The sequence below is a fragment of the Gobio gobio genome (assembly GCF_949357685.1).
Source record: "Gobio gobio genome assembly, chromosome: 4".
Lineage (NCBI taxonomy): Eukaryota > Metazoa > Chordata > Actinopteri > Cypriniformes > Gobionidae > Gobio > Gobio gobio.
Genome location: NC_137100.1, coordinates 5,234,202 through 5,249,363, shown reverse-complemented (window position 1 = coordinate 5,249,363; position 15,162 = coordinate 5,234,202). Strand labels below are relative to the sequence as shown.

Below are 15,162 nucleotides of genomic sequence, written 5' to 3'. Positions count from 1 at the left end.
ATGGTTTAGTCGCGCACACGAAGCATATGTGCAAGTCGGTCTGTTTCGCAGCGTGCATACACACACACCCCGCCTTGAACTTGGAAACAGCGTCTATTGCGCGGATTATTGTGCTTTTCATTTAATCAAACGTTCTGCAATTTCGCCAAAGTGGAGAGTGCATTTGACAACAATCACAGATTGTGCTGAATCTGACGTTAAATGCATGTTTGGGGAAAAATGACAGCGCGCGCTGAAGGGACGGAAGTTGTGCTAGACGATGCGCGAGCATAATAATGTTACCTCATATCTTCTTTTTATAATCCTTGAAAGAGAAAATAAAATAAGATTATCACAGCCCTGTGATATTGTGTAAGTATACGCAGACTACATTTTTGTTTAGTTCTCTGGCCATCTTCAATCTCTCTCTCTCTTGTACAATGTGTAACGTTAAGTGAATATATATAGTGATATTACTGATCACGTGAAGTTTTGCAGTGCCGCTGTGAACCCATTGTAGGGGAAACACTGTATTTATAACATATGATACAGTTAAGCAAAATCACACTAACAAGAGCTGTTTTCCTGAATACCATCACGACTGAAAATAACACTTATTTCATACGCCAGTTCCATAAACAATTATTTAACATTAAGTCACTTACATTTTAGATGCAATATTGACTGTTTTTGTTCGATTTCAGCAGCGAAAATAATACAAAGACCACAGCAGAACCGTAACGCACCTCACAACATCAGTGTGTGTTACTGAATGATTCAGCGTTTGAATGAATCGGTTGAATCAAAGATTCAATGACCTGTTCATAAACGACTGCCTCATTCTTGAATGAATCATCTGTTTGAACGAATCGACTCAATGATTTGCTCATTAAGACGGTCACCTGCCGCCACCTACTGGTGGTTTAGTTTCATCTTTCCAACATTTCTTATTTGTATATTCAAACATATTTAAAATAATCTCATAACATTATTTAACGCAGTTGTAATTTTTCAGTGTAAATGATTTAATTTGATTGGTAACAGCCTATAGTGTAATTTAATTTATAGATCAAATTTAAGAATATAAAAGGAAAGCTGAAGCATAGCCTATATTTAATAAGACTATGGAAAAATGCCCTTTACAAAAAGGTAAAAATCACACATATGCATATTTAAATATGTCAAAGCTGATTGAACACTGGAGAGAATATTGCTTCAGAGGAGATTATATTTACAACAAAAATCCAGACAAGCACAATTTTTACTCGGACAAGTGAATGACAGATTTTCTTGTCCGAAGGACAAGCGTGTGAACAGGCTTAATGTCGAGCCCTGGATTAGATATGCAAATTTAGGCTGTATTTGACGTGTTTTTGGGCACAAAGTGACCCGATTGGTGCACGCCTCAGCTGCCTCGCCATAGGTTCGTGCAGTTGCCGCTAGGGGTGCACCGATCCGATATCGGCCGCGATACTGACAAAATAGCTGGATCGGGGATCGGAAAAATGAACAGATCCACAAGCCGATCCAGGTGTTTTTTTTCCGTCGCAGCAGAACCTACGTCATTCGTCAGCTTCACGTGTGTCGCATGAAGGGAGCGAGCCAGAGAGTCGGCTGTGTGGAGGAGATATTTCACGCTTGCCACGCCAACTAGTTCGTCGCTGTTTCGAGGGTATTACTGCAAAGTCAGGGTCTTTCCTGCATTGACATTTTTTTGACGGCCAAAGCCTAATTTGATGAGTTATTGTGATTTACGAGTGATGTAGAACAGATGCTGCGCTTGTGACTGAGTGACAGAGAGACCGATCTGAGAGCTCCTCCCCCGCGCGCGCTCTCTGGGTCTTCAAAATAATCAGTGTTCGCTCTCATATTTCACAAATTAATCCAAATCAAAAGCTCGGAAGACCGAAACCATGTTGCACGTGACACATTCGGACAATTTTGTCCTTGAATTATCACTGGGTGTGAATTGCGCTCAAAAAACATTGACTCTTCTCTGACCAGCTGACATAAAGCATACTTTCAATAAGCGGGAGACAAATTATATCCAGTTATGAAGTGTTTTCTGTGTGTTGACATCTTTCGCGATGTTCTAACAGACGGGATTCGCACACAACGCGTCTGCTAATGTCCGATTCGTGACCTAATGACTCCTTTGAACCGAATCATTTTAACGACTGGCCAGAACAACTGATCTGTCCAACACTGAACTCGTGAACTCAGTTTATTAATTTACTCAGAACGCAACTGAAATGAGAACACAAGTGTGCTTACCCATTTTAGCAAGAGTGGGTAGTAAGAATTATTTTTAATTATCAACAGTATTTCATCTTATTTCTGTTGACAATGTGTAGTAAAATAAATAGGCCTAGCCTACAATCATTTAATCTGGAGTGAGGTGAAACCAGAACAAAGTTGTTATTAGCTAGCTGAAAATTTTTATTAAATTGCATATGGTAGAAAATTAGACTATTTGTTAATTTGTAATGCTACTTTTTAATATTGATATGATTATATACCAAAACAATTATCTGTAGTGTAAAAAAATGTTTGGTAACTGTCAGATTACTATTGTATGTTTGACCAATACACTGTTTTTTGTTTCCACTGCTACATTTTATTTATTTAAAGAAGTTTGATTACATTCTATTTTAGATTTGAATGCACAATTGTTTTTTAAATAAATAAGAATTCAACACCTTACATACATCTGTTATTTTGTCTTAGTTATGTTTAGTTAGTAAAGTCTGGTGCCTTTAGTCTCTTCAAGGAAGGTATAAGGTGGAAGATATACAGTTTATTATTAATTCAACAATATATCGGATCGGTATCGACAGATACACAAAGCCCAGGCATCGGTATCGGGACTGAAAAAGTCGGATCGGTGCACCCCTAGTTGCCGCAGCACAGCCAATCAGCGCGCTCGTAAATCTGCCTGGGTCTCTGCTGTGCACTGCATTTTACATTATATAAAATTATAAGGATAATTTTGGGCTTTTCCCCCCATCAGCATAAGCTAAGTCTTACGCAATACTAGAGTACTCTCGAAAGGGTTCGAGGTCGACGGAGCGATTGCTAATGAGAGATGAGTAAGAAATCATACATCATACAGCTATATAATGACAAAATATTTCCAAGTCTTGTCATCATAAGTCAGTAATTTTGAGTAAAATCGCAAGCTTTGCTTTTCCCTTATCACGAAATTCAGACGTGGAAGGGTCATTTCTAAATCACACGAGGTCCACAGATAACACTTATCCTGTGCGAATAGGGCTTTAGATACATTTGGGTGTGTTAAAAATCATGTTAATAATTTTATTAATAAAAGCTGGATGCCTTGTGTTGCTAAATGGCATTTGATTAATTTTAAAAACGTATTGCATGATGAAGAAAATACTGTATTACTGTACAATAATTAGTTTTCTGTCTATAAATGTCTCACAACAGTTGTCCCCATGTCTAATAAACACATCATATATTAAAGCTTCTTTCCATGGTTTCTACAAAATAAAAGAGGGTAACGCGGATATGACGTCATTGACAGGCGACACACGGACACGGTCCGTGTCCTGGATAAAATGGCTTATTTCTCTGGATTTAAACATTCTTGGAAACATTTGGGATCATGTAAGTACACAAGTCAACAAAATACATAACATTGTTCTAGTGGTTTTAAACAAATCTTACATATTGTGCCTTTAATGAACGTTGACGTGCAATCAATGTTTAGTGACTCTATGGACTCGATTTTGACTGTGACTGTGGATTATTTACGCGGATCAAAGAGCAGATAGAGCAATATTTCTACGTGTCTGATGTGAAAGTATTAAATAGTGCGTTAAAATACGAGAAGAGTTCCTGAGTAACGGCTGATTTTGCCCGAGGACAAAGAGCAGCTCGCGAGAACTGCCGCGTCATACTTGAGCCAAACTGACATTAAAAACAACACGACAGCCTGTTTAATGAGACCATGCCAAACTCACCCAATCTAACACCAGCCTTGCTTCATAAACGCGACATCTTTGGTTCCCGTGAGTTTTCTGGTAACTGTAACATGCAGGTGTCTGATACTGAATGACCCTGCGTCACTTCCGCCGGCTGCACTTCTGTCAATCATCCGACGTTCGTCTGTCATCAGTTGATAAGAGCATGAAAATTAGCCGTTTAATTCTAAATCAAGCGTAAATAAAGGCTGATTTAATAATTTGCTTCTAAAGTTACAAACTTGACTTTTGATATTGAACATAGAGCGTAAAAAAAATTTGAAAATCGATATTGAAATCGTTTGCACTTTCAACTTCCGGGTCCTACGTGACTTCAAAATAAAAGCTTCTCGTCATTTAAAGCGACGGGGTTTATTTTCCGACTTTTATGTTACATTGTTCAAAAAAAAAAAAAATCTAATCACTACATGTCTAATTTATTTAGATGTATTTTTTATTATTATTTATTTAATCAGTATATTTATTTTACACTGATTTTGCCCCCCTACCAGTACCCCTTCCTCACAAACAAAATCCTTACGTTTGGGTAGATCATAAAACACTCCTACATTCACACATCCTACATCCACATACATTTCTGTCAAATATAATTTATACATTGTACAAAAAAAAAAGAAAATTAAGAGTACCCCAAATCCACAGGAATTCAGCAGACTTGGCAACCCAAGCCAAAATGGAGAGTAAAACTTCAGTTAATTGGCTCGTTTGGATTTAACTAGTTGCTACAAGAGAAAAGGGTAATACAATACTCCAAAGTTGAATAAATACTCCCGCATGCAAATAACTGTATTAATAGAGCAAAAGCACATATTCTCTTTAAAGTACCATGTAAAGATTATGGTACAATAAAAATGTATAAATACGGTATCCCTTCAGTACCATGGTACCACAACAGTACTGTTTTTTTTTAAGAATAAGTCTTTCCTAAATACATTAATATCCATAATGCATGTTAATGTACCTTTACAATCTGTACTCAGGAATAAACGCTGCAGCGTAGAGCATTTTAGTAGTGTTTTATTTTCTTTTAGCTTGTATCACAGTATTCAGTCCATTCAGTCACTAATAACATACATTAGTAAAACATGGAATGTTTTGAAATATAATAATTCAATTGCAATTTTACAAGCATTAAGGCACACTAGAACTTGAATAAAAGGGCCAGTTAAAAAAAAGAACATTATGCAACAATGACAACAATTTGCTATTCAAATAGAATAGAATTAGAGTTTTAGTTATAGTTGTACTCCATTCATCTGCTACAACTTGTTGCAATAAATGGTGCGAATCTGTTAGTGTCATTTCCGTCTAAATGCGCTATAATCAAGAACCCTTTTGAATCCAAGTTGCAAAAAAAGGCCTTTAAGCTACTGGTGATTTTTAAGGAATTCTTCCATATGGACAGCAAGAGCCTTCACATCTTCAACGGTCACCGCATTGTACAAGGAAGCTCGGATGCCACCAACAGACCTGAGAACAGTGAGAGAATCGTGAGACAGGAGAAACTCAATCTGAGCATTGTCATGTGCTTTACTTCCACAGCACTTCTTTATTAGTCAGGTGATCATTATTATTTTGACCAATTATGCACATTTATCATCTCAACTGATTAGACATTCATCTAAGCTTAGTTGAAAACTGTCAAATCAATTTAACATCAAAGCTTTGAACTTTGGATTTAAATGTGACATTTAAAAACGGCATTTTCTATGCAGTTCATGGGAAATTAGCAATAATATTCTGTGTAGAGCTTAGATCAGGCTCAAATAATCAAGCCTGACCCGACACATTAACTGTAATTATGAGCCAGAGCCGGATTTAAACCAGACCATTTTTTAATACGCGTGCGTTCTGACGAGAACGAGCCTGTAATGAGCGAAGCGGACCGGTGTGACGCTCGGCTCAATAATCCACTCTATGCAGGTGCGCTCCACTCACGAACCCTCACCGGTAAAACAACACTCGCTCAAATCCCTCAGACATGACATTTCTCTGTACTGTAGCTACTACACTTGTAGCCATTAAACAATGCATTTTGTTCAATATTTATGTTGAAATATTATAATGTTATGTTTAAATTTCATCTGATTATGAAAAGTGCAAAGATGCGAGGGGGTCAGAAATGATTTTGGTGGTTATGTTTAATATTAAGTTGTTTTATAGAAAGCATTTCTTTAAAGTGAATAAATTGTATCTTAATTTTAATCAAGGTTTCATCCGCCAGTTGCCTGGATTTAATAAATAAGAAGCAAATAGGCGATAGCAGACTATAATCGTGACATGAAGGCGCGGGAGCGATCACTTTCATTGCACATGAACTGGAGCGCGTATCATAAATAAACCCAAACTCAGCAGCTACTTACCTCACAAACATGAGAAATATGTGTATAGAAAGCTTGAAATGTCCACTTTTAAATGAAACAATTCTAAACGAAAAGAAATAGTTAAGCAAAGCGCGGTGTTCACGCGAGCAGCTCATGACTGGCGTCTCAGAGCGGTCCTGCGCTCTCCATCACTGCATGTGCTGTGAGTTTAACACACATCTTTAGACTAATCCTGACATGTGCAACTTTATACACATTTGTTTCTTAGTTGTAGTATTAGTTCTTACTTTGCTAAAAATATATAATATTATTTCTGAATATGGCATAGCTTTCTGCCCACACAATTAGGCTAATAAAGTAATGATTAAAAAAACACAAATGCTTGATCAAGGGCCGACCCGGCCTGAGGATGGTGCTGGGAAAAGCACCGGGTCAAGTTCGGGCTCGGGCAGAGAATCTAAACTAATTCTGTGTCCATTCTGAAACAAACAGTGCATAAACAAAACATGTTTCATACACTGCTACCAACATATTGAATGCCTGCTACAGACTGTAGGCAATAAAAAAATATATAATATAAAATAAATATAATATTACAAAAATGAACGCGTTTGTGCAGCATTACTCCTCCATAAACGCAAATGAAAATGTTTTATGATAAACTGGTGTGCAATAACCAGAAGACTGCATGAATTCGAAAAAACAAACGTCATATTGTCCTAATTTTCACACAATACCTGTGTCCTTTAAGTGAGATCATGCCAAGTTTAGAGGCACCATCCAGGAATGACTTCTCAAGACTTTCATCTCCTTCCTTCTTTCCGATGCGGAATGGAATGTTCATGCGGCTTCGACACGCCACGTCCACAGGGCATCTGAAAGAGCGGGAAAAGGCGGGAAGTAATTTTGACAAAAAACTAAAGTCTGAACAGAGATCACAACATGAACACACTGAAAAAAAAATACAATAAAATAAATAAATATATACACCGATCAGGCATAACATTATGGCCACTGACAGATAAAGTGAATAATACTGACAATCTCTTCATCACCTGTTAGTGTGTGGGATATATTAGGCAGCAACTGAACATTGTCCTCAAAGTTGATGTGTTAGAAGCAGGAAAAATGTGCAAGCGTAAGGATTTGAGCGAGTTTGACAAGGGCCAGATTGTGATGGCTAGACGACTGGGTCAGAGCATCTCCAAAATCTGCAGCTCTTGTGGGGTGTTCCCGGTCTGCAGTGGTCAGTCTCTATCAAAAGTGCTCCAAGGAAGGAACAGTGGAGAACCGGCGACAGGGTCATGGGCGGCCGAGGCTCATTGATGCCCATGTGGAGCGGAGGCTGGCCCGTGTGGTCCGATCAAACAGACGAGCTACTGGAGCTCAAACTGCTCAAGAAGTTAATGCTGGTTCTGATAGAAAGGTGTCAGAATACACAGAGCAGCTCAGTTTGTTGTGTATGGGGCGGCACAACCGCTGACCAGTGCCCATGCTGACCCCTGTCCACCGCCCAAAGCACCAACAGTGGCACATGAGCATCAGAACTGGACCACGGAGCAATGGAAGAAGGTGGCCTTTTCTTTTACATCTCGTGGATGGCCGGGTGTGTGTGTGCGTGGCTTACCTGGGGAACACATGGCACCAGGTGCACTATAGGAAGAAGGCGTGGTGGCGGAGGCAGTGATGCTTTGGGCAATGTTCTGCTGGGAAACCTTGGGTCCCGCCATCCATGTGGATGTTACTTTGACACGTACCATCTACCTAAGCATTGTTGCAGACCATGCACAGCCTTTGGAAACGGTATTCCCTGGTGGCTGTGGCTCTTTCAGCAGATAATGCGCCGCCACAAAGCACAAATGCTTCAGGAATGGTTTGAGGAGCACAACAGCGAGTTTGAGGTGTTGATCTGGCCTCCAAATTCCCCAGATCTCAATCCAATCGAGCGTATGTGGGATGTGCTGAACAAACAAGTCCGATCCATGGAGGCCCCACCTCGTAACTTACAGGACTTAAAGGATCTGCTGCTAACATCTTGGTGCCAGATACCACAGCACACCTTCAGGGGTCTAGAGGAGTCCATGCCTCGACGGGTCAGAGCTGAGCAAGGCAGCAAAAGGGGGACCAACACAATATCATAATGTTACGATCTATATATATATACTTCCTCAGTATTTTTGTCTTGTTTTCCAGCACAAATATTTAAACATTCTGAAATCAAGATGCATTTACTTGAAAAGCAAAGTCTTGTTTTCTGAAAAATGTGTCAAAATGAAGTGAGTTTATGCTTAAAATATGAAAAATTATAATAATCTGTCAAAGGGGTCAGAAAAATAAAGTTAATTCAAAGGAAACGATTATTTTCTTACCTCACTGACAGATATTTTTCTTGTTTTAAGCATATTAAAGTTGTTTACTGAAAAATTCATTGTCATTTGGCTTCTCAAGTAAATGCATCTTGATTTAATAATGTCTAGATATTTGTGCTGGAAATAAGGCAAAAATACTGAAGAAGAAAGTAATTTTTTGCAGAGCAGATGCAATAATTGATTTTGAAAATACTAAAATACTTTTCCAAATGTTTTTTCATATGAACTTTATATAATGGATTAGCGATTAAAAAGTTGAATGTTTAAATATTGTACATTAAGAATAACCTTCTGTACAAGAGGATTAATTTTATCTGCACAATTGTTAGTATGTGACTGAGTCAAAATCACTGATCACTGACGAGTAGAATCCATTGGACTGGTTGATGATGTCATAGACGATGGCAGATTTCTGTTTGTTTAGCTTTTCCATGGCGTCCGCTCCTCCACTGTTCCTGATCCACTCCAGAACCAAGCCCATAATGTAAATACTGCACAAAAACAAACATGCACAAGTTAATATTACAGAACGGTTAATACTTTGATCAAATGTTGTCGAGTCTATTAGGCACACACTAAATTATAAAGGGGCTCCTACTGAAATTTCGAAAAGGAGCATATTGTATTCATAAATCGCCTAAAGTTAGACTTATGAACTTGGAATAATTGTTCATTATTGCATATACAGTACCTGTCAAAAGTTTGGAAACATTAAAAGCTTTGTGTGTGAATTAGTAACATTTACAGATGAGGGTATAACTGCAGTTCTCTATATAGATCAGTAGATATAACCTGTAAAATTAACGTTTTGCACAGAGGACGCAGACACACACACATCTGACCAACGCATGATCCTGAAGTGTCTGCATCCTCAATGAACCCGTCTCCAATTGTCCGAATATTACAATTTAATAATACTTAAATCGATATATGTCATCCTCAATAAACCCGTCTCCGGCGTGTTGCCTCCGATCCTTCGAATATTCCGATCTATTATGACCTCTGACCTGTAAAGTTTCCAGAATAATAATCATACGCTGTTTGTTAATTGGCCAGAGGAGAACTGGCACCTCGACTGAGTCTGGTTTCTCCCAAGGTTTATTTTTCTCCATTAGGTCACCTGATGGGGTTTTGGTTTCCTTGCCACTGTTGCCTCTGGCTTGGCGTGCTCAGTTGGGGACACTACATTATTCAACTAAATATCGAAATAAATCTAATTATTAAACTAAATTAACCATATAAACTAAATTACTGATCTAAAGCCCTGACTGTCACTGTATGATAATTGAAATGAACTGATGACATCACCGTTTTCTCCAGAATGGCTAGACGGCTGAATAAAATTATGCTGCATTATTTTGCTGTTTAACACTGTAAAGCTGCTTTGAAACAATCTGCATTGTTAAAAGCACTATATAAATAAAGTTGACTTGACATCGGTCAAAGAGCATGACAGGGTATGTTAAACGCTAATGCATTCGCTTGAAGCTTAAAATAAACAATTCTCATGTTTTGCGCACTTGGATCACGTACCTTTCCTGCATCAGCTCACTCTCTTTCCACTCTACTATTTCTACATTTTGTCCATAAAAATGTGTTATTCAGTGCTGTAATTTGTCACGACTGGTGGAAGCTTTGCGTACTGAAAGCAGACCCGACTAATCGATAATGAGAATCGTTATCGATGATCTTCATTATCGATTTTATCGACTAGTTGTTGCCATAGATATACATAATAAAGGCTAGATGTCTTACGGCGGGGTCTCTAACGTCATCAGCGGCGGCCATCTTGTCACAGGCAGGGCTCTGTGGTGCCTGATGTAAGGCGAGTGATCTGCACGAACACAAATACTCTTATCTCGCTGAAATCTTGACGGATTTACAAATGGTTTGGTTTCTTAAAACGTTATTAACGTGGCTATAATGCTGGATGATTGAACATATGAATAATTATTCATAAGTATGCAGTGTCATAACTACATCTCTGACGTTTATAACAAACCAAACAGTTTGAAAATCGGTAGATAATTGAGCAAGTTATGGTTATTTAAAAAGTACATGCACCATTAAAACACAATGTTACGAGTGAGCGAGCTGACAGTGACAAAATGGCCGCCAGGCGCGAACGTAGACCTCCATTGGCCAGCAGCGCGGACGAGACATCTAGCCTTTACTATGTATATCTATGGTTGTTGCAGCCCTAATCGGATCCCGAAGCAAGGATCGGTAAAAACATTTATAATGTTACAAAAGATTTCTATTTAAAATAACTGATGTTCTATTGAACTTTCAACAAAGAATCCTGATTTTTTTAACATTGATAAAAAAATAAGAACCATTATTAATAATTGAGCACCAATAATACTTGCTAATAATTTAGCACAAAATCATCAAATTAGAATGATTTCTGAAGGATCATGTGACACTGAAGACTGGAGTAATGATGCTGAAAATTCAGGAATAAATTACATTTTACAATATATTCACATAGAAAATATATTTTAAATTGTAATATTTCACAATATTACTGTATCTTTGATCAAATAAATGCAGCCTTGATGAGCAGAAGAGACTTAATCATACTGATCCCAAACGCTCTACATAGTAAAAACGACTCAAAAAAAGAAAAATTCACTGCTGCTTGTTTGGTTTTTGTAGTTAAACCATTGCTTTATTTGATCATAGCTGACATATGCGTTAGTAGTTAATGATGACTACAGAGACAATACGATGAAGAACGAAAAGACACACCTGAAGCATGAAGGAGTGTTGTAGAGCGAGTTATTGCCAGCCTGCACCTGATAGTCCAGTACAATCGGGCACTCGTTCAGGGCCTTGCCCATCAAATCCTCTCTGACAATGACAACCGTCACACCCGCACAGCCAACATTCTTCTGCGCGCCGGCAAATATCAGACCAAACTGTGGAAATGAACAGAGACAGGCTTAACTAGCTATTAGGTTAAACGTAGAATTACTGTATAATACGGCCACTTTTATGATAAAGATGGTCTCAGGATACCAAATTTGAAGAAAAAAACAAAAAAAAACAAAAAAAGCACGATAGCTGAAGAATCGTCACCAACCTTTGACACATCTACCGGCCTGGACAGGAAGTTGGATGACATGTCACAGACGAGAAGCACTCCTTTGGTGTCAGGGATGAAGTTGAACTCCACGCCGTGCACCGTCTCATTGCTGCAGTAATAGACGTACGACGCCGAAGGATTCAATGACCAGGTGCTGCTGTCTGGGATTTCTGAGAAAACAAAGTTTGCTTCATCACTAAAAGTCATGTGAGGATCAAAAGGTGCAACACAAGTGTGCTTAAAGGGATAGTTCACCCAAAAATGAAAATTAGCCCATAATTTACTCACCCTCAAGTCATTCTAGGTGTATATGACATTCTTCTTTCAGACGAATAAAATCTGAGTTATATTACAAAAGTCCAGGCTAATCCAAGCATTAGAATTTGATTCATAGTTGCTCTGTTTTTGAAGTCCATAAAAAGTGCATCTGCCCATCAAATAACTGCTCCACGCGGCTCTGGGGTGTTAATAAAGGCCTAAGAAGCGAATCGATGCGTTTGTGTAAGAAAAATATCCATATTTAAAACTTTATCAAGAACATTTTCGGCCGACCGCCTTCCGTGGAAAAGTGTTGAATGTTGAAAGTGAAACTCAAGATGTGTACGTGACGTCATGACGAGCGGACCTGGTCGCGTTAGCCTTTCGATCGGCAGGGGAACTTTCAACAATTTTTCCATAAATTGAACAGGGAAGGCTCAAAAACACTATAAAGTTTAGCTAAATGCATTTAATATAAATGTAAACATTTCATTCATTTAATTGCAATTAACATGCAGTCAAGTGTCTAAAAAAACATTACATTCAGTTTGTATTTAAATATAACGTTTTAATGTACGTTAAGTACTCCCTTTTTAAAACTATGCTAACGTGTGCTTCTTTTTCACAAAGGGCAGAGCGATGTTTTTGGAAAGAGTGTAAAAATGCAGGATAGCTTGAACAGATTTAGCAGGAACCGACAACACAAAGCACAACAAACTGCACCACTCAGCCATTAAAATGAGTTTGCTATACTCGGATTACTCACTGGTGTAACTATCCAGTTTTGGATGGATCACGTTCACTTTCCCATACTTCTCTGCCTCTTTGGCCGCCTTTGCAGACCACGTCCCAGTGACCAGGTAATCAGCACACCGGTCCTCCTTCAGACCAATCAGATTGAGAGGAACGCCGCTGAACTGTCCTGAGCCTCCACCTTGCAGGAACAGGATCTTATAGTTTTCCGGTACATTCCTATTCAGAGTGAACACACAATTGTTATGGAATATGAGCAAAGACATTCATCTCCAAATGAGGGATAGTTTGATGAAACGTAAACACTCACAGAAGCTCCCGGAGAAGGTTTTCAGCATTGTTTATGATCTTGGTGAAATCCGACGACCTGTGGCTCATTTCTGGATGAGATATAAAGAGAAATAAACACTGCGTTGCACATACAAGCGTGTATATTTAAAATGCAGATCATTACCAAGAATGCTTATCCCGGTGCCACTGTAATCCAGAAGCTCCTTCTGTGCTTGGAATAAAACCTATAGGAACGAAACATAAGATTTTATATCCAAAACGGGTTTAGCTCTGGCTAAACTACCATAAATAGAGGGTATTTTTTGAATAAAAGTCTTTCTGTTTGTGACCATCTTAAAGTCCAGTATACTGGCACCTGTTGGACACGACTTGTGAAATGGCCAATGCAATCAGTAAAAGCTAATGCTACATATCAGATTGTGCTACAAACACTATTAGCATTGTTTTAGGGGTGTAGTTTATGGTTTGCGGCCTCAAACCACTGGAATATTGTTCTGGCAGCATATGTTCGATCACGGAGGTTTTCGGAGTCGACTCAGATTCACGACTCCCACCCGGAGTCGACTCAATTTGCTCCATTCAAGTCGAAACTGGTTCCTCACTGAATTACCTTGAAAAGATACGTCACCATCAGGTGAGAATTCAAGATACTAAATATAATATCTAGTCTATAATGTAGGCTACACTTATTCATGTGTTTATTCTTGTTTCCCTTTTTTTTATGATTAGTTTAATGATTACGAACACAAATTAGAATATCATGGCAAACCAAACCAGAAAGCTGGCACGGGAATATGTATACAATTACAATGTAAATGGTTAACTAATTTTATTGTAAAGTAAGCTACAAGTAGGATAAAACGGTAAAACTAGCTCTGACGCAGTGCCGGAGTCGACTCTGACACTAGGAATCGACTCTTTGAGAGTCGACTCCCCATCACTAGGTAGCATTTTTTCGTTGTCGACCGGGTGGGATTAGGAATTTTGGGCACAACAACAACATTTGATAGACAATTAACCAGATTTTCTGTGAAGTAAACAACCATTTCATTGATAGTTAGAGAGTTGGGTTAGTTTTCTAATGAGAAAAGGCAAGCTACTTATTAGAAGCAAAAGACCCAAAAAACATATCCAGAGACACGCAGAACCAGTTATACATTTTCATAACAAATCAAGACAGGTCCACTCTTTATCAGGCCTTTACACTATTTTATTTGGCATTTATATGGCATGACTCGTTTGAAGAGACTCTCAGTCAACAGGCGACTCTGAATGCCAAGCCGTGGCTGATGCAACATTGCACATGCATCTAGACCAGCAAAACTCAATTGCATTATTTTAATGCTTGCATTGCATCCCAAATGATGTTCAAAGATTTTGCACACTACAGCATCAATAAAGCAGATTTGCAAATTGCATGCACACTTGTGGTCAGTTTGTAGCGGATAGATGATGTAATCGCACGGTGCACTGATATAATGTCACTACGTAAACACAACTTTTACCCCAAAAAATACATGCATAAAAAATAAATAAACATTCCAAAATGATCGATGCACTTACCGACTGTGGGAGTTTAGCCGGTCCCGCTCCAAAATTTATGGTCTGTTTCTTGTCCATGTTTTAAATAAAGTGCGTAGGATCAGGATGGCCGTGGTGGGATACAGTAAATCTTTGACCTACTTTTCGTGTTCGTGATTTCGTCTCGCACTATTATTCCCTTTACACATGATTACGCCTAATGTGCAAGTTTCTATAGTTTCCTGCTTGTTTTCATTGGCTCGAGGTTCCCGGAATGTCTGCTTGCGGCTGTCTGATTGGATACTGCGGTTGTGACGTTGCTGTGATTGGCTTCATACACTTTATATTGGGTAATATGAAGAAAAAAAATAATAATATGTGTAATATATGTAATATGTCTTCTCCCAGCAATGTCAAAGCTTTAAAGTTGTTTACGCTGTGCAAAGTTTTTATAATGTACAAAAATAAAAAGGTCTCGAGGCATTTTTTTCTCTTGGTCTCGCTCGCTCGCTCTCTTAAATTTAATTTATTTTAAATAGTATGTTACCCCTGGTTCAACGTTTGTTTTGTTTTTT

The 15,162-nt window shown here is 38.5% G+C and overlaps 2 protein-coding genes across 3 annotated transcripts in view; both read right to left on the bottom strand.

The window, feature by feature from the left end:
- The window catches only part of tut7 (terminal uridylyl transferase 7), a 54,383-nt gene extending 50,296 nt beyond the window's left edge, over positions 1–4,087 (bottom strand). Inside the window, exon 1 of the mRNA XM_079815448.1 lies at positions 3,963–4,087. The gene's annotated coding sequence lies outside the window, so the exon portion shown is untranslated. The remainder of the gene's footprint in view (positions 1–3,962) is intronic.
- Positions 4,088–4,982: 895 nt separating this feature from the next.
- Positions 4,983–14,880, bottom strand: psat1 (phosphoserine aminotransferase 1). Of its 2 annotated transcripts, XM_079815446.1 has the most exons (9): positions 14,630–14,880; positions 13,230–13,290; positions 13,086–13,155; positions 12,789–12,994; positions 11,762–11,934; positions 11,428–11,597; positions 9,039–9,167; positions 7,045–7,182; positions 4,983–5,453 (listed from the first exon to the last, which is right to left on the bottom strand). In XM_079815446.1, the coding sequence occupies exons 1-9, from the start codon at positions 14,684–14,686 to the stop codon at positions 5,351–5,353; spliced, it is 1,107 nt and encodes a 368-aa protein (XP_079671572.1). In that variant the 5' UTR covers positions 14,687–14,880; the 3' UTR covers positions 4,983–5,350. The 2 variants fall into 2 exon arrangements, with proteins under 2 accessions (XP_079671572.1, XP_079671573.1); XM_079815447.1 differs by lacking the exon at positions 13,230–13,290 and having other exon boundaries at positions 14,630–14,831.
- Positions 14,881–15,162: the final 282 nt, after the last annotated feature.